A 27743-nucleotide genomic window follows, 5' to 3' on the forward strand; every position below is an offset into this window, starting at 1 on the left:
GGCGGGCGCCGCCATCCACCGGCAGCGCCGACGGGCCGGTCCCGGTGCCGTTCCCAGGGCGCAGGGAGGACACGCCTCCGCCCGGCGGCGGGCGATGCTCCTCCGGCAGCCCCCGGCGCGCCGCCGCCCCGTGTCCGGCGCCCCGGCGTCTCCGCCGTGACCGGCCCATCTCGCCAGGTAAGCGGGAGACCCCGCGCTCGGGCACCGGGGCTTTGGAGGTGGGAGCAGCGCCAGGGATACAGCGGTGACCTTGCGGTCCCCCGGCGCTTGGCGCTGGAAGGGTGCTCTCCCTGCGACCGGCAGCTGTATCCACGAACTTCATCCCTGCTCAGCGCCCGAACGGGTTCCGCGCTTGACGGGGACCTCCTGTCCTCGCATCCCCCCACACCTTGGTCAGGACACGTTCCAGGGGAACGACATCCCACTCCCGGGCTGGAATTTTCCAGCTGTGGTGAAATGCCCCCATTCCTGGTGTGTGTCCACCCGGGAATCTCGCCACCGGGATCTCCGATCAAGGATACCCAAACGTGGGTCCCGGGCACGCCGCTGCTCCCGTAGAGGTTTTATTTCGGCTCTTGGTGACAAATACCAGAGAAGCCAAATTACAGAAGGGCGACAAGGGGCTTTGTGTGCAGGCACAGGTAGCCTCGCTGGGAGCCGACCCCAAGTGGGCGTCGCAGTGAGCGGCTCTAGAGAGGTAGGAGAGGGCAAGAGTAGGAGGTCTGAGGAAGGGTTCTGCCCGTTTCTACCCTTGCCTCGCATACCGCGTCTACCGAGAGACTCACTTGCTGGTTTTCTGGAGCAGTTTGGGGTGGATCTTGCTAGGTGAGTTGGAAAGCACTTTTTTTCGGCTTCCCACTCCAGCCACTCACCCATCCAGCCTCGGGCCAGGGGAGAAGAGGGAGAGGCTCAGCAGCTAATGCCTGACAGAGAGAAACCCCTCAAGGTGCTGCAAATCTAGAGAGAAGCAGCGAGTTCCTCAGTAACTCCTTAGGGAGACCTGCCAAAGGGAGATTTCTGTGCAGCTGAAGAGAAGGGGTGTTGGAATCAGCAGGGCAGCACCAAGCATCACCATAGCAGAGCAATAATGACAAGCTATAAATACCTATCTGATAAGTTGAAGTCCACACAGTTCAGTAAATGAGTGGCGGAAAGTGAGCGATGCAGCCCCTGCAGGTGCCTTCAGCTCATTTTTTGGACCCAGAGGAGGCCTCCTTGTGCAAAGCACAATGCAATCTCTGCATATGCAGAAAGTGTAGCAAGGTACAGCTGCTTAACACATGAGTCTGATCACCCACTTCTGCTTGGGCTTAAATCTCATCAGGTGCAAAAAGAGAAAAATGAGTGGGGAGGTCTACATCTTGCACCTCTAGACAGCCTGCAGAACTGCAAGGCATTGGCCTCGCTAGCCTCAGACAGGACTAGGAACAGGGGCCATATAGCAGTTCCACAAGCTGGGAGACAGGTGCAGAGACAGCAGGATAGGAACCTCACAGAAGGGAGGCCATCATTATTCCAAAATGTGATTCCTCAGTAGGAGATTATGGGGACCTCAGTCTCTAGGCAATAGAGGGGGTTACAGGGCAGGAGAAGGCCACTGGCAGAGCTGTGTGTGACAGCCTGTGTCACATCTGTTTGCAGCCATGCATGCTGCCAATCCCCTTTTCTCCGTGCCCAGGAGCAGGATGTGGGGGCTCCATCACCTTTGGTTGGTGCTTGCTCCATGGTTTCCTGGAATCTATCTGTTGGCAGGCATACCTGGGATACAGACCAAGCATGAGTGCCAGTAGCTGAGCACACGCTGTGCCTGCCTGGTGTGAGGCCAGGAACTCAGTGATTGTGATTCCTGCCCTCTCTTCCCCCACTCCCAGGAGTGACTTTGGTGTTGCTTTCAAGGCACTTCAGTCTGCATTGAGCAGTTAATGTACAGAGGTAGATGTGCAGCTAACGCATCGTATCGGGTGTTTCAGGAATCTGGTGAGACCAAGTGAAAACTCTTCTTTGGCATTTTCAGTGTAGTAACAATAATAGTAGTAGTAATAATAATATTAGCAAAATCATCTAGGCAACCTGGCAATCCCAAAGCAATTCAACCAGCTGACAGAGGACAGCTGAGATGCAGCCACCTTTACAACAAAGGGCTTCAGCCTGGCTTGCAAGACACTTTAACAGCCACAGGATAGAAAGCAAAGAAGCTGGGCTGAGGACACTTGCTCCCAGGACAAGGGTTTGTTTTAGTGAGGCAAGCTGCCACACCTTTGGGCTTTGTTACAGTGTCATCTGGGAAGACTGTTGCCAGGGACCTGTACAGAGCTATACAGCAGCTAAATGTACACAAGAGAGAAAACACTTCCACAATGCGCAGCCCTTAAATTCATATTCTTTCCATGGTTTGGGAATATTTTGGTGCCTAGTGCCTGTGTTCTCTAATGGCATCTTCCCTGCAGTGTCTGAGGTTGTACTGGACAGCTCAAGGCTGTGTCTCCTGTGTATCCAGCATCCTTTCTTCTTGCACTGGTAAAGGTGCTTTTTGAAGGGAACTTTCCTTCAGCAGCAGGCCAGAAGATGTCCTTAGTGTCTGAGACCAAAGTCATACCTAGCAGGCAATTTGCTGGCAGGGGTCTGGACTGGACTACAGCTGGATTACACTCCAGCAGTACCCCTGGATGGCTTTCCTCCCCTCTTCACCACGGTAATCACCTGCCAGCGACAGTGCTCTACACATCCCTGTGTTTCTCAGTGCTTTCATAACTCCAGCCTCGGCTGCCCCTCTCTCCCAGGGTGATGGTGCTGCAGTCACAGTCACCTCCTGCTTTCCTCCAGTGCCTTGGGAGGGAATTTTCCTGTTCCAATCATAAGAAGCCACCCCACAACTCCATCCGCCTCCTGATACTACTTCCAAGGCCTCTTCTTCTTCTCCTTGAGCACTTTTGATGGTCTTTCCTGTTCACAAAATTTGGGACGTCAATAAAGATGTGCTGCAAGCCTTCATATGTATGCCTACAAGGGATGAGATACTTGATAGGCTTCAAAGATGCCCTTTACTGAGCATGCAAAATTGCTCTGAGAAAGCTCTGTAATTATTCTTCAGGATGTACACAGGAAAGATTATATCTGTCCCCTTCCTCCTTGTATCTAATTGTTCCTAATCAAAGAAGAAGCCTAAAAAGGAGGTAATAAGCCAGACTGAAATCTGGGTCCCATACACCTCCAGGGCCCTGGAGGAGTCTAAAATCACTCTGCCCTTTTTGCTCCTGGCCTTTCTGCCTAATAATAAGCATTACGCTTTTCTGCACTGCTTCCCATCCCAAGATCTCCAAGTACTGAGCATGTGTGATTAAGAGCACTCCCTGCCCACATACAGAGCTGTTTGTCAGGATGACTACTCCCTCTTTACAAGGGAGACACGGCAGTTCATTGCGTCAGAGCTGAGACAGCCCCAGATCATCTGTCTCGAAGGTGAGTGGCCCCTGCATCTCTGGGAAGCACTTGCTGTGAAGCAGCTCAGCCTAATAGGACTGCAATTTAAAACCTACAGTACCACAAAAGGCCAATAAACATAGGGCATGGATGAGACCTGTGGCTGTCAGCACCCTCGTCTTGGGTGCACACATGACTGCCTAAGGCCAGTTCTTCAAAAGGGACACTGGTCAGACCCCACTGATTCCTCCAGGTTGGAGTATGTCTCCAAACCGCACCTAAACCCGTGGTCCGCACACTTATAAAAACATGGTCCTTTAATCTTAGTCTGCATAGACTAATAATTAAGAGCTTGAAGTCTCTTCTAGCTTGCTCTCATGTGACAGTAGTGCTACCAAAGACCTTTCTGTAAAACTCGAATTTATCTACTTTGCCAATGTTCCCAAGTGTTCAATCAACTGCCTTGTTGGCTCCCTCCACCACGCAGTGTGGGGGGCTGTCTGATCATCTTTCTGCCTGAGATGAAAACATTGCACTCTGCAAATTCCTGAGATTTATAAAACATGAGCTAAGTTTCCTCATGAGACACAGCTTCCCAGGTCTGAGACACAGAACTGCGATCCACAGCTCCAGCACAGGGACCTTCAGATTTTGTTTGCTGTTCATCCTTACTCTGATCAGGTAATCCCACTAATGCCTGGTGCACGTAGAAAGATTCCTTAAGATGGGGGTTAGTTAGCTCAGGAAGACAGATGAGGAGGGACATTTGAGTGAAAAACAAAGCAATCAACAACACGGAAGAGGGAGAATGACTCTCTTCAACAGGTCTTTTCTCAGTAGAGGAACTGGACTGCATTCAGGAAAACATGAAAGGTAGCAATTTGATGATAAAAGTAAGTATTTTCCCATGCCATGCACTGTGACATAAGGAACTCTGTGCTACAAGATGCTGCTGGTGATGAGTGTAGGATTCAAGAAGAAGAGAAATTGAAATTGTGATAGTAGGTTGTTCATCACTGGACAGGGCAGTCCACTTGAAATAGATCTAAATCTTCAGGGTTGAACCTCTCACATCCTCTAGCATAGGATTTTTTATACCTTCCAAAACCCACAACACTGATCAATGTAAGACAAAGGACAAAAGGACACAGATATGTTCAAGTGAAGATTACTGGGGCATATTTTAATTTCCAGACAGAAGCAAAAAAAAAACCTGTTTTCCAGCCTGTGTGCCGACACTTAGCTCTTGTAGGTTTGGGTTTTGTCAGCTGGATTGGGTTAAGGTTAACTTCTGTTGATATTTGAGCTGGTCCAGTGATGCTTATGCTGCTGCTTCCCCTGACTGTGTTGCGGATTTTCGCAGACTGCCAGCAACTGTCCTGGCAATTTTATATGGTGCTGATCTATGCATAATGTTGCATTGCAAAAGGAAGTGGTTTTCTTTGGATGTTATCCCTCAGTGTCAATGAGAGCAAGGGCATTTATTCCCAGTACAGTCAACCTCTAGCCAAGCAAAGTGCTGGGATTACTTGGAGCTGAACAGGGTTAGCAGTCAGGCAATCTGAGCTCTGGATAAAAGATTTTAGAGCAACAGTGTTGTCTTTTTATGTAAGTTCACAGTGGGTCTGTGTGTGGGAGTACAGGGCACATGGGAACTGTGATTTGCTAAGCAAAGCAGGATTGCTCCTCGGGAATCCTTGTGTGGGAGAACTTGGAGGAAAAGCCAAGGGCCAGGCAGCAGCAGTAACTTGCAGACCCTGCCTCCTCTGAGGTGATGCTCACCTGGCGTGTTGCAGGGCAGCCTGGCTTCTAAAGACACTGTCCTTAAGGGCAGGGTTTTAACAAGGTCCTCTGCTCCCAACAAATATTTCCCAGTGCCTCTTGGTAGAAACAGCACAGTTGATCCTGGCCTGGCAGGAATAGAGGTTGCTAGCTCCTCTCCCCCTTTTATGATTGTTAAAGTAGGATAGTTAACATTAATCTTGTCCTGACTCTCTCTCATTCTGAAAGATAAAAACAGTTATAAAGGGGTATTTCTTCTATGACTGGAAGATTTAACTTATTTTTATGGTTATATCCATAGCTATGGTTAGACAACAGTGTTAGGCTTCATGAAAGCCCTGACTGTGACCACAGCAATGGGACTGATGTTCATTGGGGTAACACTGCACCAAGTGCCACTTCACCAGTGCTGGGTGAGCCTGGATGGCAGTAAGGGATCTTGTCCTCTCTGCTATGCTGGGGTGCCTTCTTCACTGGTCCAGCCATTGTGTTCATTGTGTCTCCCCTACACTTTCTCCAGCACAAATGCCAGGGTGATCTTAACTTTCTCCCTGCTAATACCTCATCCCCAGGATCCTTCTCTCCCGAGGCCCTTCCCCCAGCCCAGATCCACACAAAGGTGAAAAGGAAGGAGGAGACGATGACTTTCCTGTATCTGCCAGATTCTCTCTCCACCTCTCATGTGAATGAGGCCCTTCATGGTTTTCTCTTGAGCAAACACAGATGCTTTTGTTTTCTGGGCTTGTGGGACGGGATGGAATTAATAAATCAGGGCCAGTGCTGTGCCACCACATTCCTGCAATTTTAAGGCAAGATCACACACAAAAATAAGGGAGAAACAAAATAGGCAATCTCTTCAGAGAGCACTCAGATGATTTGACTGTGCCTCCTGCTTGCTGTCCCACTTGGTCTCCTGCTCCTCCACCCTTGTTCATTCCTCCTCCTTTCTCTGACTTTTGCATTCCCATTAACCTCATTTCTTCTGTTCCCTTTCTCAGGAATCACTTTCAGTCACACGTTAGTTTCTCACCTACACCTATTTTTCTTCCTTTGTTTCCTTTCATTTATGTTTTCCTTACCCTTAGCCCACCCTAAGGTGTGACCAAGGCTTGTGCATCCAAGTATGAAGTTCAATGTCCTGCATGTAAGCCAAAGAATCAGGAATGCCTCAGCTTTTTCACTGTAGACTGAAATGTCTGCCCTCACACCTGCTTCCTCCACTCCACTTCTGTTTTTCCTCCTAAGAATGTTGCTTCCTGAGAGATTCAGTGAATGACTGTGGGAATAAAACACAAAGTATTACTGTTCTCCTCTCAGACGTGGTATTTAACAGTGTTCCTTCGAGCAAAATTAGATCCTGGCCCCAGAACTGGCAGGCCCTTTCCTTCCTTGAAGGATAACCAGAAATGCTTTGCCTACAATTAATTCTTTTGAGCCAAATGACAAGTTTTAACATCTGCGCTTGGCTACCACCAGGTGCTTAGGAGCTAGATCTTTTTTCTCCTCCGTATTTAGCTAACTGTATATGGGGCTTCATCAGGACAAAACGAACCATGTGGTTAGTACAAACTACCAGCAAGGGGCTGAGAGAGTTTTATTCATTGCACTGATTGCTTTCTTCTCTAATGAGCTTAGGCACTTCAAAGTCATTTCCCCAGAGTGCTTATATATTGTTGTGCTTATCTTACCTGTGGGGGAACTGAGGCACTGAAGCAGGTGAAGTGATTTGCTCAGATCCACATACTGACGCATAGTTGAAGCCAGAAAAAGAACCAAGAAATCTTGTTTCACAGTTGACTGCTTTATCCTCTGGCCTCAGAGGAGGCCAGCAAAGACCTTTATCTTGTTTAGACGAGTGGATAGTCATTCCAAGAGGGTGCTGAGGCAAGGATATCTTTCTGTACTAATATGTGTCTTAATGAGTCCTGTTGCTAAGCAGCTTCAATGATGGATCATGCATCTTCTTCACTAAGCATTGAAGTAATTTTTTAATCATTAAAGCTAATACAGAATCATCAGAAGCATCCAAATCTCACAGCAGGGGCTGAAATTAGCAAGCAAACAGAAACCAAATCCTGATTATCCCTGTGCACCTCTACAAAGCCCACAAGCAGTGTCTGCTGCAGTCAAACACAAGCTGAGCTGAGCTGTGTATCAGGGCTTGGGCTAGGCAGTGAGAGGCAAGCTGGCAAATTCTGCTGCTCCACAGTCCACAGCAAGTATTTTTCCTCCTTCTGACATGTGTGCCAGCTCCTTGTCTCCATGGAGCAGTAATAAAGGAGGTAGGAGTGTTAATCTTTGACTTCAGATAGCTGAGGCATCCCCTGGCAGATCTTTAGGAAGGAGAAATTATTTGCATTTTGTCAAGTGTTTTTAAATGGCAGATCTCAGCCTTGTTCAACATTGTTCCCCCAGCCTATTTTTGTTTTCTTTTTGCCCTTGGAACCACTTTCTCCATCCTACTCCCACCAACCTCTCACATTTTCTGTTTTGTGAACAATTTCAGGTGTTCTCTCCAATCCAGTCTCCTGTCCTTCCTTAACCCATGTCTGCCCTCCAGCATGGGATACCAGCACCTCTTGTACTGTAGCACCCCACAGGCTTCTCTGTAACTCCTCCAGTAATCCCAGTGTGCTTCCCATTCTGGTTAGCAACTCTCATACTGTTTCCTATTCTCCCCAAACCTACAATGCTCAGCAGCATGTCCTCCAGTTTTAACTGGAGGGTTTTTTTACAGCCAAAGTGAGGTTTCTAATTTCTACGTTAGAATAGGACTCTTGGAGCATTAAAGAAAATACAATAAATCTCTTATTAATCGATATGCATCAGCAGCTCCATTGCAAGGGAAGTCACAGGACACCGATAAGCATTTTGCTAAGATCATCACTGCTGACCTCTGTGCTGACTTTTAAGGGTGAATATAGTTTCACCAGGTTTCTTTTGGAAAGGATAATTTAAAATTGCTCTTACTACCTCAAAGAGCCTCTCTTGTCACCCTCTTGAGAATAAATCCAAGACAGTTCCTGTATCATGACCAGTCTCCCCACTTATGCTCCTCGTCCTGTCAGTCTGCTAGACAAACTGTACACTTCTTCCAACCTAGCAGCCTCTTCTGGACGTGCTGCAGAGGATGTTCGTGACTCTTTTTTCAACACTAGCTCCTGTTCTGTGGTAGATAAGCTGCTATCTCAGCAAGTTTTATTCATAGTCCATCAAGCCATGCCAAGCCAAGCCACACTTGGATTGTAGAACTCTTGAAGTCAAACCAAGTAATGTATCTATTAAATACTGGTGCAAAATAGTCACTAGGCAAGATTCCTGTTCTTGTATAGTCCCTTCTGCAGTGCACTTACCAGACTGATAAAATCTGATATCAAGTATTTCTTTCCTAATGACCCAAACATGGGTCCTAATCTCAGCACCAGAACGAACACAAAAGGCTTAGAAATTAGTTATAGCAGCAGAAGCAAAAATCCAGTTTCTTCTTTCTTACTTCACAAGCAGTTTTTGGATTTATCCTCTGTTGAGAAGCTATTGCTGGCCCTTCAGGGGTATTTTTTGCAGAGCTGGTAATGGGTGGAGGTAGTTCACACGTGCATGTGTGAAGCTAGAAATACCTAACCTAGATGTTGACCTCCACAAACATCCTCATAACCAGAGAGAACTTTCCTTCCCCAAGCACAAGGAGGGAGCCAGGTTCGTCCTCAGAATCAGGAGAGATTCATATCCACCTCTCAGATTTACAGCAGCAGCCCATTTCTGGTTTTAACAAGAAACCACTCTTAGTCTGCCCTGATCTTCCAGGCCATCTCGGTCTGCCTTTGAACCTCCAAGGGCTCTCAAACTGCAGAGAAAGGTTCTAAAAAAGCCTAGTTCATCTTCCCTCTCCAGCCAGAAGTGTCTATTCATCAGTTATTCTGTCCAAGGCCAACTGACAGCACATGAATGTGGAGGTAAGGTAGGAAGGACAGCACTGCTCAGCATGCCCTGAGTACAGAAGTGTAAGAGCTGGGGAGACACATCTCCCAGGGTTATCCTGGTTGTATTTGTGCAAAGATGATACTCCCATCTCAGAAAAAAGAGCAGGCAACTCACCAGCCTGGGGGTAATATCAGCCCCCTTTTACATCCAGGACTAGGGCAGCCTGAAGCACACAATTTCACAGATAAGCCCACAAGTACAATACAGCACAGGCTAACCTCCCTCCCAAGGGAAGGTTTATAAACACTACATGCAAAGACACTTTCAGACCAGGCTGCTTTCATGTGCAACTAAGGAGCATGGCAGAGAACAATCCCTATACAAGCAAGCCCTATGGCAAGCCCTATGCATGCTAAGAGAGAGAGAGAGCAGTTTGTTTCTCACGCTGTGAGCTCATCTGCCCTGAATTCTCTCACAGCCTTCTCTGCTTTCCCAACAGAATCTTCCATTTCCATGCAAGACACAGAAAAACAGAAACCAAAACCCACATCTTTTTTTTCTGGCAGATTTGGATTGTTGTTAGAAAGGGGCATGTGACTTTTGCTACTCCTCAGCTCCATCTGTTCACCCAAATGCATCTGATGCTTACTTTTTCTACAAAATAAACCTTACTCTGATCATGATGCAGGGATATATACCAGTAGCTTCTGCTCGTGCCCAAATTAGATATTGCTCCCCTGGCATTCCCAGAAGATGGGAATTGCATACAGGTCTCTTGATCTCAAACACCTTGGACAGTAATTTAAATGGGGCCTGCCTGTACTCCAGACTCAACAGCTTCCCTATTAGGACAGGGAAGGACAGCAGGACAATTCTAGCAAGACACTGACCATCAGCTTTTTGCCCCTTCTTTCTTTTGCTCTCTTCTTCCCTTTTTATTTCACATGCAGAAGGCAGAAAAATAAATACTGTCCGCTGATTCTAATTTTCATTCTAGTGTTTCTTTAAATCAAGCCCAAGCTATACAGATCAGCTGTGGCATTTCAGGTACAAATCAAGCAGCGGACCGTAATATATATCTATGGCAGAAGACAATTCTCTAGGTGCTAATTTATCCATTCTACATTTGTTTCTAAAAATGTCCGCATGACACTTGGATGCTGCACAGCAAGTGGCAAATATAATGAGTGCTGATGATTTATTTGGAGGAAGAAATCAGAATTAGCATTTTGGACCATCTCAGCCAGTTACAAAGCGAGCATATTTCACACAGCTCAGAGGGCTGCAAAGTGGTGTTTCTCCTCTCTCTAATCTCACACAACTAATACCTGCATGATGTAGCATCAGTGCTGTCCAATGTCCTCTCTGTCCTAATCTATATGGAGCAGCCACCCACAGGAGCATTCCACACAAATTTGCTGTTTGCACAATGCTTTTATTGATCGCATAATTTAGCCAGCATTCCCAAATAAAAACTCAGGGGGGTTCTTGCCTTTACACTGCACTCATTCTCTGCCCACAGTTCTTTCCATACGATAACAGATCAGGACTCTGATCCTTCAGGGGGCTAGCACACACATGTAACCATTAAAATGCCAGTATTTCCACAGATTTTGGGAATACAGTACACATATCTAGCTACACTGGTGTTTTAAATGGCAGAACTGCTGTCCCACTCATTTGCACTGTGATTTCAGCCAGAGCAGTTTCTCCTTCGCTTTTTTTTGCTCTCCCTAGGAATAATGGGGCAGTCCAGCAAGGAAGAGCATTTCAACATTGCCTTTGAAAGCAGGAGGAAAACAAGCTGTCTAAATCAATCAAGAGTGTGCATTAGTGATAGCATGTTCCTCTGGAGTCTGCATTTGATGTCATATTGACACATAGCTGAGATCAAAGCCTGTGTCTGTATCCTGGCTCCTACCAGAGGAACAGCATTGGCCTTTGGGCCCCACATCTTTACAAGGAGCTTGTGATCAATTTTATTTTTTCCCCCATAACAAGCACCTGTGAAATGTAATTATCTATCAAATAATATCTAATGCCTTTTTCTCTGAAAAAGTAATTCCTCTCCATCTTTAAAAATGTTCTAGAAGGAAATACTATGGGTTTTTCCTTTCTGCTTTTGTAAAAAAGTTGTAAAATGACAGCTCCCACTCCTGCTGAACAGGCATCAGCTGTTAACTCCATAGGGAAAGCTCTGAATAAGATATACAGAAACTTTGAAACAATCCACTATTGGTTTTGCTTCCTTATAATTATTTTGCCTCCTTGGAAAAAAAAAAGCTTTTCTTTTTCTTGGTTAATGCAGATATTGGGCTAATTGATTCATGCTGATACATTTGGAATTATTATTCTGTAATAGTCATCAGCATCTAAAAAGGACCTCAATTCTGCCAGAGCTCAGCAGTGGGGAAGAGAAGCTGATGTCTGAATAAGCCCCTGAGTTCCCATTCAAGGGAGGATAACTCCAAGCTTAGAGGTCTTTCAGGAGAGAGCTAGCTTTCTCAGGAGACATCTGGTGTCCCCTGCTTCTCTTCAGGCCTGAGCTGCTAATATTTCTCAGGGTATTTCTGGCACCCCTGGATTATGGCTCTGCAGTGCAGGGGGCAGAGGGCTGTGTCCCTCTGAGTTACAGCCCATCTATCTACCTGGGGATAGCAGGCTGAGCCACGTGCTGTCTCTAAAGTATTAGCTACCATGGGGCCTAGCCAGCAGATTTAATTAGCTCCGTCAAAGTTTCTTTTTTGTTTTCTGTTGGGGTTGTTGGGGTTTTTTTTTGACTTGGAAGAAATCCCTATATAAAGTGGCTCCCTCCTCCAGTCCATGCTCCCACACACAAGCCACATGTCTAGGACAAGGATGATCTTCGGAAAGGTGCTGTGTCAAGCTGTTTACAAACCAAGCTCTGAGGAATGCTCCACTTGGCTTCATGTGGGCAGTGGAAGGATGGGGGTTGTGCATGGTGTATTCCTGAGGGATAAGCCTGGTTTCTGGGCTGAAGTAACTCCCAGCTACTGAAGTGCTCCCATATGGTGAAGGGATCAGAGCTGGAAGGAGAGAATGAAGCCTTTCTTTGCATCTGAGGAAAAGGCGCAGGGGCTTGGGAAGGGCAGCGGTTTCATTGGGAGTGACTCACTTCCTGGGGAAGTTGTCCCCACAGGAGCCTGCGTACCAAGGGACAGAGTATTGATGGGGCTGAGCCTTGAAACTACACAGCTGCTGGAAGTTCTGCTCTTCCTGCTGTGGGGAAGGCCCTGACCATCCTTCCCTGTATTGTTTTATTATTTGTAGTTCCCTGGGTTTTGTCTCTCCAGGGGACTCAGTTAATTTTCCTTTGCCTTCTCTCCCCATGAGCAGTAGGGGAGTGCTCACCTCATTCACATTGCAGGTGTCATTTTCCTGCAGCCCTTCTGCAGCAGAGAAATTATTAAAACCACCAGCAGAAGGGCAGTCTTACACCTTGGGACAAAACCGCAGTCTCCTACTATTGCCTGGGCTACTGGGAGATCAAGATCTCAGTTGTGGAATCAGAGCCTTTCTCTTCCCTGTTCCATCCATTTCTCCTATGAAGAGAGGCTGAAAGAGTTGGGGCTGTTCAGCCTGGAGAAGAGAAGGCTCTGGGGAGACCTCAGAGCACCCTCAAATACCTAAAAGAGGCTACAAGAGAGCTAGAGAGGGACTCTTTACCAAGGCATGTAGTGAAAGGATAAGGGGGAATGAGTTCAAACTGAAAGAGGGTAGGCTTAGGTTAAATATTAGGAAGACAGAAATCTTCACTTTGAGGGTGGTGAGGCGCTGGCCTAGGTTGCCCAGAGTTGTTGTGGATAGCCTATCCCTGGAAGTGTTCAAGGCCAGGTTGGATGGGGCTTTGGTCTAGTGGAAGGTGTCCCTGCCCACAGCAGGGGAGTTGGAACTAGATGATCTTTAAGGTCCCTTCCAATCCAAAACAGTCCATGATTAACATTTCCCTTCCTAGAAAAACTGCTGCTTTTTTTTTTTTCCTCTTTGCTTTTCAGTCACCCAGTCCCAGCAGAGTTTAGGGGAGAAATTGTTACTTTCTGAGCAGAAAACCAAATCTGCCTTTTCCCTTTTGTTTCCCATCCCCACAAAAAATATAGCTGGATGTGAACCCTCAGGCACTGTCCTTTAGATCTAGCCTATCCTTTCTGTCCTACAACAATGCCATGATGCCATTCCTGAAGACCTATCTGGGGGTCGGAGAAGTCTCAATACTGAGAAATGCCCTGTTTTGGCTGTGTTTGCACAGTAATTACCCATGCTTATCCCAGAGCAATAACTCATTCCACCCACTTCTGTGATTCCTTGAATCCATCCTCCCACTTTATTGTGCACATCTCAAACAGGAAGGCAGCTGCCTGGTGAGGGGAGGCACTGCAGCATCTCGGCCTATCTCAATTTTTAGCACTATTGTAGTTTTGGCTGAAGGCTCTGATGGGCCCAAGGGAATGGGGGGAGAGGGGACAGTGGCTTCCTGTGCATTTCAGCAAGGCAGAGGTTCAGCTGGTGCTGCTCATCACAAATATCGGCTTGGTCATGAATTATGCATTCCTTGTTTAAAGAGAGGTCGCTCTCATCAATAATTGAAAGCTCCCTGCTCTGCCTTCAGTATCATATCTCCCATACAGGAGTTAGGGAACTCGTGAAATCTGCATAGACTTCCTCAAGGTGGCTAATGGCTGGTGGAGAGAGGCAGCAAAATGCAGGCAAAACAAACCAAAAACCCTGCTGACAGCTTTGGTGCGTGAAATTAAGAGTCATCTGCAGCTACCTGCAGGTCTGCTCCGGGCCTGCTCCTCACATCCCTGTCTCCTCCCCTTTCCACACCAGTCTCCTCCCAGGGTACACACAGAACACTAGGTTTGCAAACATGGCTCAAACCAATATTAGGGAGTGTTTCTTGAAACTTTTGGCTCCGTTACCTGAGAGTAGTTTGTTTTGGGTGCTTGCCCAGAAAATCATTACGCTGGATGGTGGGATGTTCCCAAGGGACAGTCTGAACTGTGAAATTTGTCCCTCTGGGAAGGTAAGGGTCTTTAGAGCCTGTGTCTCTGACTAGAGCCATACAGTCCTGGGGCTGGGGTTGGTCCAGCATTCAGAGTCTTGTAAGCTTGGCTCAGACAGGCCAGCTGCCTTGAACCAGAGGCTGGAAAATCATCTTCCTCGCAGGGCACGCTTTTTGAAAGGTGGTGTTCTCATTCTGGATCAGGCAGACAGAGGGCAGAAACAAAACCTCAGAGAACGACCAAAGCCCGTGTGATCCTAATCATTTCTGAGTTACCAAAAATGATGTAAATTGAGCAGCTCCTCAACAGGGCTGTTGGAAAATCAGAGGTACTGAAATGTGTCAGCCCAGTCAGCTGCATCTCTCCCTAACTTTCACCATTCTCCCATTCACCCAGCATGTCCTTTCAAACACTGCAGCTCAGGAGAAAGTCACTCCCTGGGTCATTTTGCAGCCTTGGAGTCCTTATCCCTCCCTCAATATCTGGGTTGTCCTGCCTGTAACAAATTCTACTCTGTTGTTAATTAGTCAACAATAGGTAAAGGGATTGGTCACATGCAATGGTCTGAACCTCAGCCAGATAGATCTTTTTTCTCTTCAGCGTTATTCTGGGGAATCCAGGTTTTCCCCCTGTATGCTTCTCTCGCTGTCTTCTCCTGAGTCCTTTCAGAATCATGCCCCCTGCGTCAGCACAAGAGTTTAAATGGAGACTGAATAGTGTCACATCCCAGGAGCTGAGAAGTCTGATAAAAGCAGCGTGAAGCCAGAGTAGTATGAAAAACATTTTGTCCCTATCGTACTCAGCTTTGTGCTCTGTGTGTTAGTTTATTTTTTAATGGAGTACAGAGGATTGATGGATGAAATTAAGAAGAGAGATGTGTAATTGGAAAACAGGCAAGAAGGCTACAGGCAGCATATTGAAGACATCCATCAAACATTCAGCTAATGTTGTTAAGGGTGTGTAACACAAACAAGGGCTGCAGGAGGCACTAAGGGAAAAAAAGAAAAGGAAAGAGAATGGCGAACAGACAGAGAAATAGCAAGGGAGGAGAAGAGCCAGCAAGAGAGTCCAATCAATAATATTTGTATTGCAGTCACATCCAAAGGCTCCCGTTGGGATCAGTGCCAGACTGTATAAGCACATTAAGAGATGGTCCCTGCCCTCTACAGCTTAAACCCATGAACTACCAGATGAACGCAGGACATGGGTTTAGATGATCACAAAAATTTCTTCTGATCTTAAATCTCATTTAATAGGATCTACTCTGAGAGGGGTTAAAGGCAGAAGGAAGGTAGCTGGTTGTGCCAAGAGTACAGGTATATTAATTGCAAGTTTGCAATTAATCCAAGCCGCTTAGGAGACTTTGGTTTTAATTATAAAAATTAGGTAAAAATATGTGCAGTAAGCCTCTGTAAGCTCCATTGGGGCCATCAGCAGGCTACCCAGAAGCATCGATATGTGACTAGATTTTGATGCTGTGTTTTCAAAAGGATGGACTGATGCTTTAATGGACCACTTTGTGGGAAATATTCCATGAGGGGTGGACATTAAGAGAATGCAAAGGGCCTTTGTGTGTGTAAGGACAGAAGACAAAGGCTAAAATTATTTGTAAGCCAGGGGATTCTTGTAGTTCTGGAAACAGAGAAGAAAAGAGACTCTGAAGGACTGAGAAAAGGCAGGTGAAAGCTATAAAGCAACAGAGATGAGCATGCATGATGGACGCAGGGGGAGACAGTGGGAGCGACAAGGTAACATTTTAAAGAGAAAATAAAGTATTGCAATAGAGATTTTTTTTAAATGGGTTGAAGTCAGCTCCTCTGTGACATACACAAGTTACCTGGGGCTTTATGCAGGGTTTAATTTCTTCAGCCTTGCTTGCTTTGGAAAAGCAATAGAGAGAAGGTGCATGCAGAAATAAATGAGCACAGAGCACCAGGGGAGCTGCACACACAGACAGCATCTCCACTTGTTTGCAGTGTTTGGGAAGCATGAACAGAGCTGGAAGAGGGAGGAGGAGAAAGAACTAGAAAGGAAATTAATTAAAATTTTTTCTAACTCTGATCCCTTCTCCTCTGTGCTCTATTGGTAACATGGCTGCCAGGGCTGCCTTCTCCTTTCTTTCCCTCCAGCAGCAACCTGAGTTTGCAGCAGTAGCAATGATATGTTGCATAGAAACTGTGTCTGTATAATTAAGGCCTTTCATTAAAGGGAAGAAGCACTGGCTGCCTGACTCTGGTGCAAAGACATTCGTAATTGCAAGCATACTAGAGGAAGCAAGGAGCTGTAACGAACGTGAGCCAGGGCTTCAGTGGGCCAAGGTATCTGTAGTTGTTAATAGCAATCCTTGGATTTCTTTTGTGGCTCTGTCTGTTGTCACAGTCATGAATGATGGGAAGCTTTACTCTGCGCTGTTATGCTGGTAAGAGAAAAGATTGCCTGCAGGGAAAGCAGTCCCTGGTGCGGGTAACACCATCCTGCCCTGTGTCCAGCCTGGATCTGTAGCTTACCAAATACCTATGCCTTTGGCACTAAAGCTTGAAGGACACTTTTGTACCTGCCCCAGACCCAGTCATCAAAAAGCAATGAAGTTAAGCAGAGCCAGCGTGTTTGCTACACAAGGCTCCTGCTCACATCATTAAAACACTCCTGTGTGCCCCTGGCCACACAGCTTCCTTGGCCCACTTCTACATCAGTTTTTTGTAGCTTGAAAGTAATTAAATGGGCACCACGGTGTTTCCTGAGTGAGGAGGTAAGAAACATTAGATATTAACACCATTAATGGTTGGCTTAGGTAGCAGTCAGTGGGAATATATTTCCCTAAGGGATTGCTCCAGCATTGATACCATTGGTTTCTAACAAGGAATGAGCTTGTGTTGGAGTAATTTCCTTATGAACATCCACTTGCCCACCAGAGGACTTGCTGAGGCACGCTAGTCTTCTGTCTGATGTGGCTGAAATGGGATTAACAGTTAACGGTGGTAGGGTACTGACGAGTCCTGAAATTGCATAATCCTTGTTTTTTTTCAGGACACCAAGGCAAAATATCAGAGAAACAATTAAAGACAGATTCTAAGAGGTCCCAGAGGATGAATTTAGAATAGCATCTCCTAATATTTTTCAGGAGTACCCTGTGGCTGCTGTCACTGCAGACCCCTTTCAGACCAGCTGTCATTTTCTTCTCACACAACTCTCTAAGACTGAAGCAATGCAATCCTTCCCCTCTGGACAGATGAGGAGCTGCAGGACCCAAATTCTGGGCAAGGAGTTGCTTTTGAACAAAATGTGCCTGTGTCCCTTATAGGACCTTGATTTTAGCTGACTGGCCTTCAGTATAATTAAAAATCCCTAGCAGAGCAGGAATTTAGAGCTAACCAATTTGAACCTCCTTTCAATCTTTTGTATCGGCATGATGCCATCAATCTCTTCCCTCAAAATGCCTTCAGCCTAGGAGTGCAAGGGGACCTGGCAGGGCCTGGTGTGTACTCAAAAGTCTGTGATTTCAACTAAATGGTGCAATGGCCAAACAGTGCAAACCACAAGTAGAAAGGGATGTGGGATAATTAAGCATTCAGCAGGCATCACCAGCACTGTGGAATGACCAAGGCAGGGATTTCGTGGAACACTTAGTAGGTGATAGCATGCATGCCTGATTGCCTCAATGCATCTGCTTAAGGAGTGTGAATTAACACTGCAGAAGTGTTCAGAGGTGCTGGCTATCTAGAGGATGCCTGACATCTGACTACGTTATCCAATTGCATATTCAGGCACACAAATCTTGCACACAGTTCTAAAAAGTTGTACAAAAGAAGGAAATTAAATGGTCACCACAAAGCTCAGGAAGGAACACAAGTCTCGAAGAGGGGGGACACGTAGCAGTCCTCTCCAGCTTCAGAATCAGCAACATGAACCACCCTAACTCAAGGACAGTGGTTTCATCATGGGATAATGAGAGGTTCTTTAGAGCACCAGAAATAGCTAAAAGCTATTCAATAACACCAGGGCTGGCTAAATTGGATAATGGTTTGGACCTGAAACGTTAATGGAACTCCTTGTAAACTTAGCACTTCGCTGGATCAGAGCCAAGCATTTGTCATGCCTCCCTGCATTTTTGGTGACTGGTATTTTGGAGGCCTTACTCTTTTTCATTTTCTGATAGGTAGAGAGATGCCTGGACATTGGAAGCTCCCTGCAGCATGCTGAGGAGACGTAACCTTCTTACCACACTCCTGATTGCCTTACCATGGGCTCTTCTCCTAACCTTGTGGCACCAGTACCCAACCACTGACTACCTCAGCCTGCTGAGAAGTAAGTGCAAAAGCTCTGCTGTCAATGTGCTAGTGGCTGTGATGACTTCTGTTGCAAACCCACAGCAGGGATGCTCTCTCATGGGAAGGGTTAAACAAAAACAGACTTGCCTGAAGGCCCCTTTGGGGTTTGCTGACAGCAGGAAGACAAACTGATCTTAAGAGCATGTTAAACATGCACCTTAGGCTGACTTTGGACAGAGGATGCATCACTAACTCCAGATAGATGTGTGCCTCCCTGGACAGGAGGTAGCCTGCTACTTATTAGTCCTCTGACATCTTCCTTTCTTTCCTCTTTCTTCCTTTGTTTTGTCCCAGAAGAGACAGATGAGAATGTGACCTCTAAAGTTCTCCTTAATGGTACATCTACAAAGAGAGAAGTAGGCTTCCCATCATGCACTCGGCAGCAGCAAAGCATAGGGGCAATGCCTAAAATCATCCAGAATTATGTGTACTCCAGGCCTCCCCCATGGTCAGACACCCTGCCAACCATCTTTGTTATCACCCCTACCTACACCCGGCCAGTGCAAAAAGCTGAGCTGACCCGTCTGGCCAACACCTTCCTCCATGTTCAGAACCTGCACTGGGTGGTGGTGGAAGACTCTCCACGGAGGACCAACCTTGTATCCAACCTGCTGGAGAAGGCTGGGCTCAACTTCACCCACCTCAACGTGGAAACACCCAAGAGCCTGAAGCTGGGTCTGTCCTGGATCCCATCCCACACCCCAAGGGGTACACTGCAGAGGAACCTGGGGCTGCACTGGCTGAGGGACAGCTTCAGCAACACCGCACCACCAGAAGGCGTAGTCTATTTTGCTGATGATGATAACACCTACAGCCTGGAGCTCTTTGAGGAGGTAAGAGACATAAAATTATATGGGACAGAAAAGCAGGATAGAGTTGAAGAGCCTCCTAAGCCCAGTTGCACTTGCAAAGACCTCGCCCACTCTGCATGGAGTGGCACTTGGGTATAAAGCAGATGTAAGCTGAAAGGGCAAAGAACACATTTGCCATTCTAGAGGCTGCAGAATTTATGCCTCTCCTCAGGGAGAGCTGATCTAATTTAAATAAGCATCAAAGACAAACTTCTGGCAAGGTGTAAATTTGCACTGTTGTAGGGGTGTGATGGGTAGGGGATGATAGAAAAGTTGTCTGACTTTCTATCCATCTTTACTCCTTGGCTGCCCTTCAGTTCTCTAGGTTCCAGCCACCACAACAGGGCTGTGCCTCTGGGATCACCGAAGCTTGCCCAGACTTCTGCTGGAGACCTGGCTTTTGTGAGATGCCAAGCCTATTGTAAACTTGCAGTAAAAAATCCAGTAAACTCTCTTGTCACCAATATAAGCCAAACTGTACTAAGCCTCTTGAAGAGCAGAATTATGCATCAGAACGTTATTTCCAGTTTTCAGAGTTGTTAGGTCTCTGTTAAGCTCATCCTTTCGTACTTCCTTCCAGGTCCTTTCTGAAAATTTCAATAAACCCCCACACTTCTAGGTAGTAGCAATGGATGGAAAAACAAGGCAGAAGGTGGGGAGAGAAACTGGAATAGATGAGGACAAAGATGAATCAGTCAGAGTGATTACTTGCATGAGTGTGAAGCTGGAGTGAGTGGAGTTGATAATACAGAGCTAGAGGCCTGGTAAAAGTAGTAATTGGCATTTAGAAATTGATAAAATTCTACCATAAAAGGTAAAAGTTCAAATGGGATGAGAAAACCAGAGGTTTTCATTCTTCTGAGGGGCTGAATGTAGGCCTAGAAAAGCAATGAGTGTGTTGTTCAGCGAATAATGTGCTGAGAATTTGCCTTGTGGCAGTGGAAGCTGTAGCTCTTCAAGCAGCAGCACAGGTGAACTAGAGCTTGTGCTGCTGAGAGCAATTGTGATTGCGTAGGAAGTCAATGGGAGAAGAGAGGTGCCAATGAAAGCAGAGCATGGTGCACTAATGGGTTGGGACAAACATGGTGGGGTTGAATTCTCACAGCACTCTCTTTCTGGTACACAGATGCGCTACACAAGGCGGGTCTCAGTCTGGCCAGTGGCTTTTGTCGGGGGGCTGCGATATGAATCCCCAAAAGTGAACCCAGCAGGGAAGGTGGTGGGCTGGAAAACCGTCTTTGACCCTAATCGTCCATTTGCTATTGACATGGCCGGATTTGCTATCAGCATCAAGTTGATTTTGGAGAAGCCTCATGCCAGTTTCAAGCTGGAGGGAGTTAAAGGAGGCTACCAGGAAACCAGTCTGCTGAAGGATTTAGTGACTATGGACGGCCTGGAGCCCAAAGCAGCTAACTGCACAAAGGTGAGTAGGACAAGAAATCTCAAAGATATAGTCTTCTTGCTGGGTGTTGGCTGCTTTTACAACCTCCTGCCACACTCTTCCACCTTTCAGTGCTGGCACGTGTCAATGCCAAATGATGCTGGGACAGACAGATGGACAAAGCCTGCTAAATTCTTCACAGATGTGAAGCTCAGAGAGAGCTGAGGAGCAGTGCTAGGCATTCTGTGTTAATAAAGAATCTCAGATGTACAATTTGTGCCCAGATTGCTTCTCCAAAATCCAGGCGGATTGACAGAGGGTTGAGTCTGAAATTTTGCTCTAGAATGATCCCTCCTCGTCACGTTTCATGTGCCTGTGAAGTGTCTCCCAGGATCAACCCCTTTGAATCACATGCTTCAAACAGCTGTGAGCTTCACTTCTCTGAGGATGCCACCCAATGGGTGCAGCACTCTCATTGTTTCCATGCTACTCAGAATGCCTGAACTCTTTGTGCTTCCCTCTAGGTGTTGGTCTGGCACACAAGAACTGAGAGGCCCACTCTGGTTAATGAAGGCAAGCGTGGGTTTACAGACCACAGAGTAGAGGTGTAAGCAGAGACCCAGCTCCAGGGTGTGAGTATCTTTGTCTTTACTGTTTTTAGCAAGGCAAATAATCTGTATCTGTTTCCTTATTTCTGCTATTATTTCCTGAAAAACTGCATATGTGACTGCTCCAGTAATTCACCGTGCCACCTTTTGGACAAGAAGTAGATTATCATCTTTATCCACGTATGCTCTGTATTTCTTGCGCATTCAAGCCTCCTTGCAGACCATATGGGAGTCTTGCCTGACAGAGAGAAAAGTTACAGCAGAATCCCCCGGTTTCACTCAGGTATTAATGACAAGCCAAATTCCTTGTCCCTGGACTTTTTCATCCAGCTCCAAACTCCCTTCAGTGTGGGAGTTGTCCTATGAGATCACACTTCTCCAGGCAATCTTTTGTCCCGACAGCCCTGCCATCTGTGCAGTGCTTCATGCATCCCCCTTCAGTTTTTATCCTGCATGAACAGCTGTGGTGTGGGTGCAGCAGGGAAAGGCTGATGGAATGCTTAGAGCATCTCAGAACAGGAACCAGCACAGCACAGCCTACACAGACTCTCTCAGTTTGAGGTGCTTGGTACCAATGCTACCAGAGCTAGGAGTACATCTGCTCTGAGGAGAGATAGTGAATGTACTAGGAAGTGCCTTTGCAGTTCAAAGAACCAGGTTCAGTAGCAGGATGGGGGATTATGGCAACCACCACAGGTGAGGCAGGAATGTATCAGAGATCACTGATATGTTCTTAGAAAGAGAATGATGATGAAGAAGCATTCAGATGCCATGCCCTCTGATCTCAATGGCAGATTCCTGTCTCAAAAGTCCCAAAAGAATAAAAGTATCCCAATTTCAGAGTACCCAGCTCTTTCTGAAATGACTCATATCTGTCAGGATATCAGGACAGAGGATGCTGAATGATTTAGTCCTACTTTGGAAGATATTCCAGGAGTGCTTTTAGTTTTGATCCCAATATACACCTCAGCTCAGCTCTACCAGTAGAAATAAAGCTGTCAGGTTTTATACAGGCAGTCATGAGTATTTCAATTCCTGCACTGATCTCCTCTGTGCATCGCTAGTAGCTGCACTCACGCCACAGCACCTCATGATCTCTGAGTGACAGCCACACAAATAGTGCAAAGCAATCCCAGTGCCTGCACACCCAGCAGCAGATAGAAGGGACTGCAGTTATCTAAACATAGACACCTGGTGCCACCATAGGGACCCTGGTGTAGCCTACCTGTCCCCCCTACAGGGCACAAACGCTGTACCATTTCTGACAGCTTGTTATTAATATTACAGATATCCTAGAGACCATAAATGATGCAAGATACCTGTGCTTAGCCGGCAGCTCCTCTTTTCAGTGCTTTTGTGAGATCCACTAGCAGCAACAGAATCATTTTACACACTCACCCATGCCGAGTCTGCAGTTACCTAAAGCAATGATTGCCCAAACTCACCTCGTAAGGACTCACAGTCCAGTTAACTGCTCTGGAGAAATCACTTGCTTTGTACAGGATGAACAGGCCTATAAAAACTCAGATTAGACTATCCTTGCCTACTTGCCAGAGGAGAGGCTGACTGCTCCATTGGAGATGCACAGTGCGGACATGATGTTTTCACAAATGTTCAATTTATAGATGGGCACTTTTGTCCTCACCTCTCTCCTTGGCCTAACAATCAGTCATCCTCCATAAGAAATGCAATGCACCAGCTATGGAGTCTCATGAGAATGGCTCCCCATGAGTCATTCGTTGTGGGAAAGGAAAGCAACCAATCTAAAAGATAAGACACTGCCACTGATTCACTCAGCAGGACTTGCACCTTTATCCAAGCTATCCTCTCCAATGTTTTCAAGCAGATTGTTGGCTGGATCAGCCTTGCTGATTTTTAAGGATCTTTGCATTTGCATTAGCAGTCAGTTTGACCACAATCCCTTCTGAACCACTGTCTGTCATGTGGGGCGGCTGCTCTGACACATCAAGTTAGCAGGTGGCATCTACTCCAGGAGACACATGCAAAGTAAATTGCTTGACAATCAAGGGCAATTAAGCAAAATCGTTAGATTGCATCTCTTAAAATTTAAATTGAGATCTCTGCTGAAGGCTACGGTGTATTGGAGGTCCTTACTGTCAAGGCTGCTGAGCTTCAGAACCTTGATAGACATGATCTAAATAAGCCAGTGCTGAGAAAAAAAGAGGCAAAATTGCTCCCCTGAGGATCTTCTGTTCTTAGACACAATAGGAAGAATATTTCCTCCTGCCAATTAGTCCTCCTTGAGAATCAGATCAAGCCAGTTAAGTCCAAGACCTCCCAGAGCCCTCCTTCCCTTTAAATCCTGCAGATGTGAGTCAGGCAGACATTGCTTGGTGTGGGATTTGGTACTCCTAATCTCGAATTGGACTGCTTGCATGGCTGCTTGCCACAGAGCAGCCAAAAGCTATCACAGCATATATATGACTATATTGAAACATCCCTGAAACACGGGCTTTGCCTTCTGAGAACAGGAGATGGAGATTAATTTAATCTCATATTTTTCTTTGTTAAAGTCCTGAAAGCTATCACAGAAGGCCAGTGTTATAAAAACTACCTATTCTTATTGCTAACTTCTATTTACAGGCCTCCAAAAAAGAGTGTGCTTAGGTTAGCATAGGACTCCCGCTATTGTGAAATTTAGAAAAAGAGATGGTTCATCTGCATTTCAACACCTTCCAGACAGGATGTATAGAAATCCTCAGATCTCACTCTCCTACTCTTTTAAAAAATTAGCAAAAAAGTTAAAATAATTACTTTAAGTGCAGACAAAAAAAAATCTGTCAGAAACTTTCTCTAATTCGTAAATAAAATTTCCCAGCTAAGACTCTAGTGCAGCTAGAACAAGCAGCTCTTCAGCTATATCCTAGCTCAAAGCCATGCACAGTGTTGTTGAGGAACATGTTCACTGATAGCTGCAAGGTGTTTGCCTGAGCCAGGGGGATAGTCCTGTTACACTGGATGTTGTATTTACACCTTCTTACCTCACCTTGTGTTTGTTTTGACAGAGGCAGAGTGCTGTGATTGTTTCTGAAGTTCATCAGCAACCATAGTAACTGTGCACCCTGCCTGTCCTGCCCAGCGCTCTGCTCCACTGTTGGAGGACGATAAACACCCCCAAATGTCACCACACCAAACAGCTCCCTTGGTAATAAAGAGGGACAGAGCTGAGGTGGTGCCCTGAGATCCTCCCCACCTAGGAGACGAGTGCTTCCCTTCCCCACTGGGCCCTGTACTTTTAACCATTTGTTAAAACTTACTAGATGTGGTCTTCATTCTCCACTGTGCCAGCACAGGCTGAAATCCAGGATGGGTGCAGGTGCCTCCAAAGGTCTCTCCTGGCATAAAGTGAAACCTGAGCTTCAGTACAGCAACTGTGAACAGCAGTAGCTCAAGGACAGGAGTTGTCACTAAAGCACAAACATGGACTTGTTGGCCTGAGGCTGGTGTGCTCTCAAAACAGCTTTAAAGCAAAGCTGGCATGAGAGTCTCTCCCTCGGAGGGATGCATTCCGATATGTACACAGATCAGTCTTCAGTACTGGAGAGGAAGCCATGCTGACGAACCTTATTTGGGGTTTGGGAGTTCAGAAGGAATCTAGTGCCTATCCCATATCTCAGATCTTCTACCGTCCCCACTTAAGATTGTTTTGGAAAACGCCATCTGAGATCCCCAGGCACAGACCCCTCTGGATGAAGTTCCTCTCCTGCTCTGGGAGACGTGGCAGGTACTGTACCTCAGAAGCCATGCCTCTGTGTCTTGAAGAGACAAAAGAGCAGAAAGTAAGGGCAAAGATGGGTGGACTTGAATGTGTTCAAGGCCTGGAAGCCTGCTGCAGCATCATCAGGTGCTTCAGGAGCCTCAAATCATGTGCATGGACTTGCTTCCTAGATCTCCAGAGAGGAAGACAACTCTCTGAGAGGGAGGTGGGTGAGAAGTGCTCAGAGAAGAGGAACCCTCAGCCTGCAGTCATCTACTGTGAGAACATGAAGGAATGTGGAGACATCATTGGGAGACCTATCTTGAGCACGTACATGACAACTGAAATAACAAATGTGGCAAGGTATTCCAGCTGAACTTTGAAAGGAGTGTGTGGTGCTGTGAAGAGAGAGGAGTCAGTGTCATGTGGAAGGATTTCCCTTTCCCTCAATAAAACAGGAAGACAGTCAGGTGGGAGGCAGCCTACAAAACAGGAGGTGCAAATGAAGACTGAAGGAAGGATGAACTGGATTAAAAGCACAAGTGCTGGTACCATATGTATGCGTGGGGAGTGGTGTCACTGTAACTTCTCCAGGAAGATTCCTTGAATGACCCAGAAACCCCTCTGAGCAGATCTTTAAAACCTTCTTCAGTCAGGCCAGGAGAAACAAGGCTCAAGGCATTCAAAACACATCAAGGATTTTACAGCTGGGAGAAAGTTATAAGCAACTGAATCATCCCTTGTCCAAGAAATTCAGGGCTAGCAGGAAACTTATTTATTTGTTTATTTATTCATACTAGAATTCTTCTCTCCCTATTCCTTGTTTAATTTTGGTTTTTAGCTTAGGTCATATGACATATTCCTGGAGAAAGAATATTTTCCCTCTTGCCTCAGAACAGTAGAGCTTGGTGTTCACCGATGAAGGTCATATGTTCTTTGCTCCCTGGGGTTTCTTTACAATGGTATCTTAAACTGGCGAAATAATCAGCAACACAGCAAGGGGGGCAATACAGTGAAGGAAATTACAGTTCTTTTATGTAACAAACATGGGTGGCACTAAGTTTCCGGCTCCCAAGCAATCACAGTGGGGTAAAAACATGAGCAAAGGACTGCCTCACTCAGTAGACAGTCCCCATGGGATCTCAGGAAGCCTCCATGGAGGGGGCTCTTTGAAGGGTATCTGAGAGAGGGAGTTGGTCCATATTCCCACAATGGAGAAGGAGCAGCCAATACATCCTGCTATAGGAGGGGGCCACAGTATGGGAGGGGCAAAGGGGATGAAATGCCTCCTTTCAGAGAGAGAGAGATGGGAAAAATCAAAGAATAGGCAACAACTAGAGAAATGGAGACTGCATTTAGTGAGGCTAAGGCCAGGTTCTGTATGGATGAACACACCAGCAGCAGAAGGCCACCCTGCCAGCTGTCTCAATATGGAGAAAATACTGAATGAGCTGAGAAAGCACTGTATTCTCTGGACTGTAGAAGCATCCTTGCAGAGCTTACTGGCACCAGATAGCATAAAGGAAGTCCTGCAACCACAGAATGCTTTTCACTCTGTATTTGTCAGAACTTTCCATCCTGCCCTCTGCAAATGTAGCAGGGCTTGTACTCCAGTGGGATTTGCCAAACCATCCTGCCAGCAGGCAGGTGGGCTCAGTGCTTCTACCCAGCATTAACCCAAAATTAAGTCCCCTTCTTTGTGGTTTCAATGAATGAACAAGAGCAAAGGAATAAAGGAGTTGATTTATGATCCTCCATTTTCTCCTCTGAGATGGGCAAGATTTCTGCCTGTATGAACAGGAGGAGATGTGATGATTAATTCTCTGGCCTTTAATCTCACATAGGTCCTCTATAGGGTTTAGGCACTGCCAGTGAGAGTTTGGATCTATTCCCATTGCAACAGATCCCACCACACATATGTTTTTAGAGAGTTGTTCTTTCTACATCCTTACAAGAAAGCAAAATTACTCCTTCTGTCTGTACTACACTGTCAGTTCAATCTTGGTCAGTCAGCTCTAAAGATCAGCCCTATTGCACCATCTCCTTTCTTTCCCAGCCGGGCTCTGTGGAGCAGACCTTCTGAGAATCAAGAAGTTCTGTCAGTCACTATATTGTGCAGAACTGAGACCTTGTATAGACAGCATGAATGTACACAGCTGACATTCCACGCTAGCAGACAGATGGACCTGTTCAGCACAAATACTCTTTTCCCTGTAGAGCAGCCTGAGGACAGCAAGGACTGCTGCTGGGGAAGGCATATCAGCTAAGGGTGGTTAAGTAACAGGCACCACAAGTTAAGATGGTTGTTCACCAGCAGAGCAGGGTGGAAGAGCCCAGGACAGAAGCAGCCTTCAGGGTAACAGGCTTCAGGGGAAGTGAATGCAGTAAGGAGGGAAGCCGCAGATCAAGCCTGAAGTATTTAAACAAGAGAAGGCATCCCAGTGCCTGGTTTTTACTAGCATATTAGTACCTGATATTCATGTTCTCTGAGATTCATCCAGCTCATCAACCAATGAATATTACTAACCTTTCCTGTTGCAGAAAATACTATTGATGAAGAGACTGTCGAGAAACTACTTTTTAATGGTTATTTATTTATATTGAATGGTACTAGAGCATTATTAAATATGATGTGAATAGTATGATATTGCATTGTCTTGTCTGCAGCTTAAGTGCTTACTCCTTTTCCAGGAAAACACAGTGGAATCTA

At 46.2% G+C, this 27743-nt stretch overlaps 1 protein-coding gene across 2 annotated transcripts; it reads left to right on the top strand.

Moving 5' to 3' along the window:
* LOC106861696 (galactosylgalactosylxylosylprotein 3-beta-glucuronosyltransferase 1-like) lies at positions 1 to 27675 on the top strand. Of its 2 annotated transcripts, none has more exons than XM_014890263.2 (6): positions 1 to 177; positions 18304 to 18452; positions 18770 to 19308; positions 20453 to 20749; positions 21232 to 21339; positions 24342 to 27675. In XM_014890263.2, exons 2-5 carry the CDS (start codon positions 18341 to 18343, stop codon positions 21316 to 21318), a joined length of 1035 nt encoding a protein of 344 aa, XP_014745749.1. In that variant the 5' UTR covers positions 1 to 177; positions 18304 to 18340; the 3' UTR covers positions 21319 to 21339; positions 24342 to 27675. The 2 variants fall into 2 exon arrangements, with proteins under 2 accessions (XP_014745749.1, XP_088015114.1); XM_088158988.1 differs by having other exon boundaries at positions 4 to 177; positions 18773 to 19308.
* The last annotated feature ends 68 nt before the right edge of the window (positions 27676 to 27743 follow it).

Source organism: Sturnus vulgaris, chromosome 2, assembly GCF_052056855.1.
Source record: "Sturnus vulgaris isolate bStuVul1 chromosome 2, bStuVul1.hap1, whole genome shotgun sequence".
In the NCBI taxonomy this organism is placed as follows: domain Eukaryota; kingdom Metazoa; phylum Chordata; class Aves; order Passeriformes; family Sturnidae; genus Sturnus; species Sturnus vulgaris.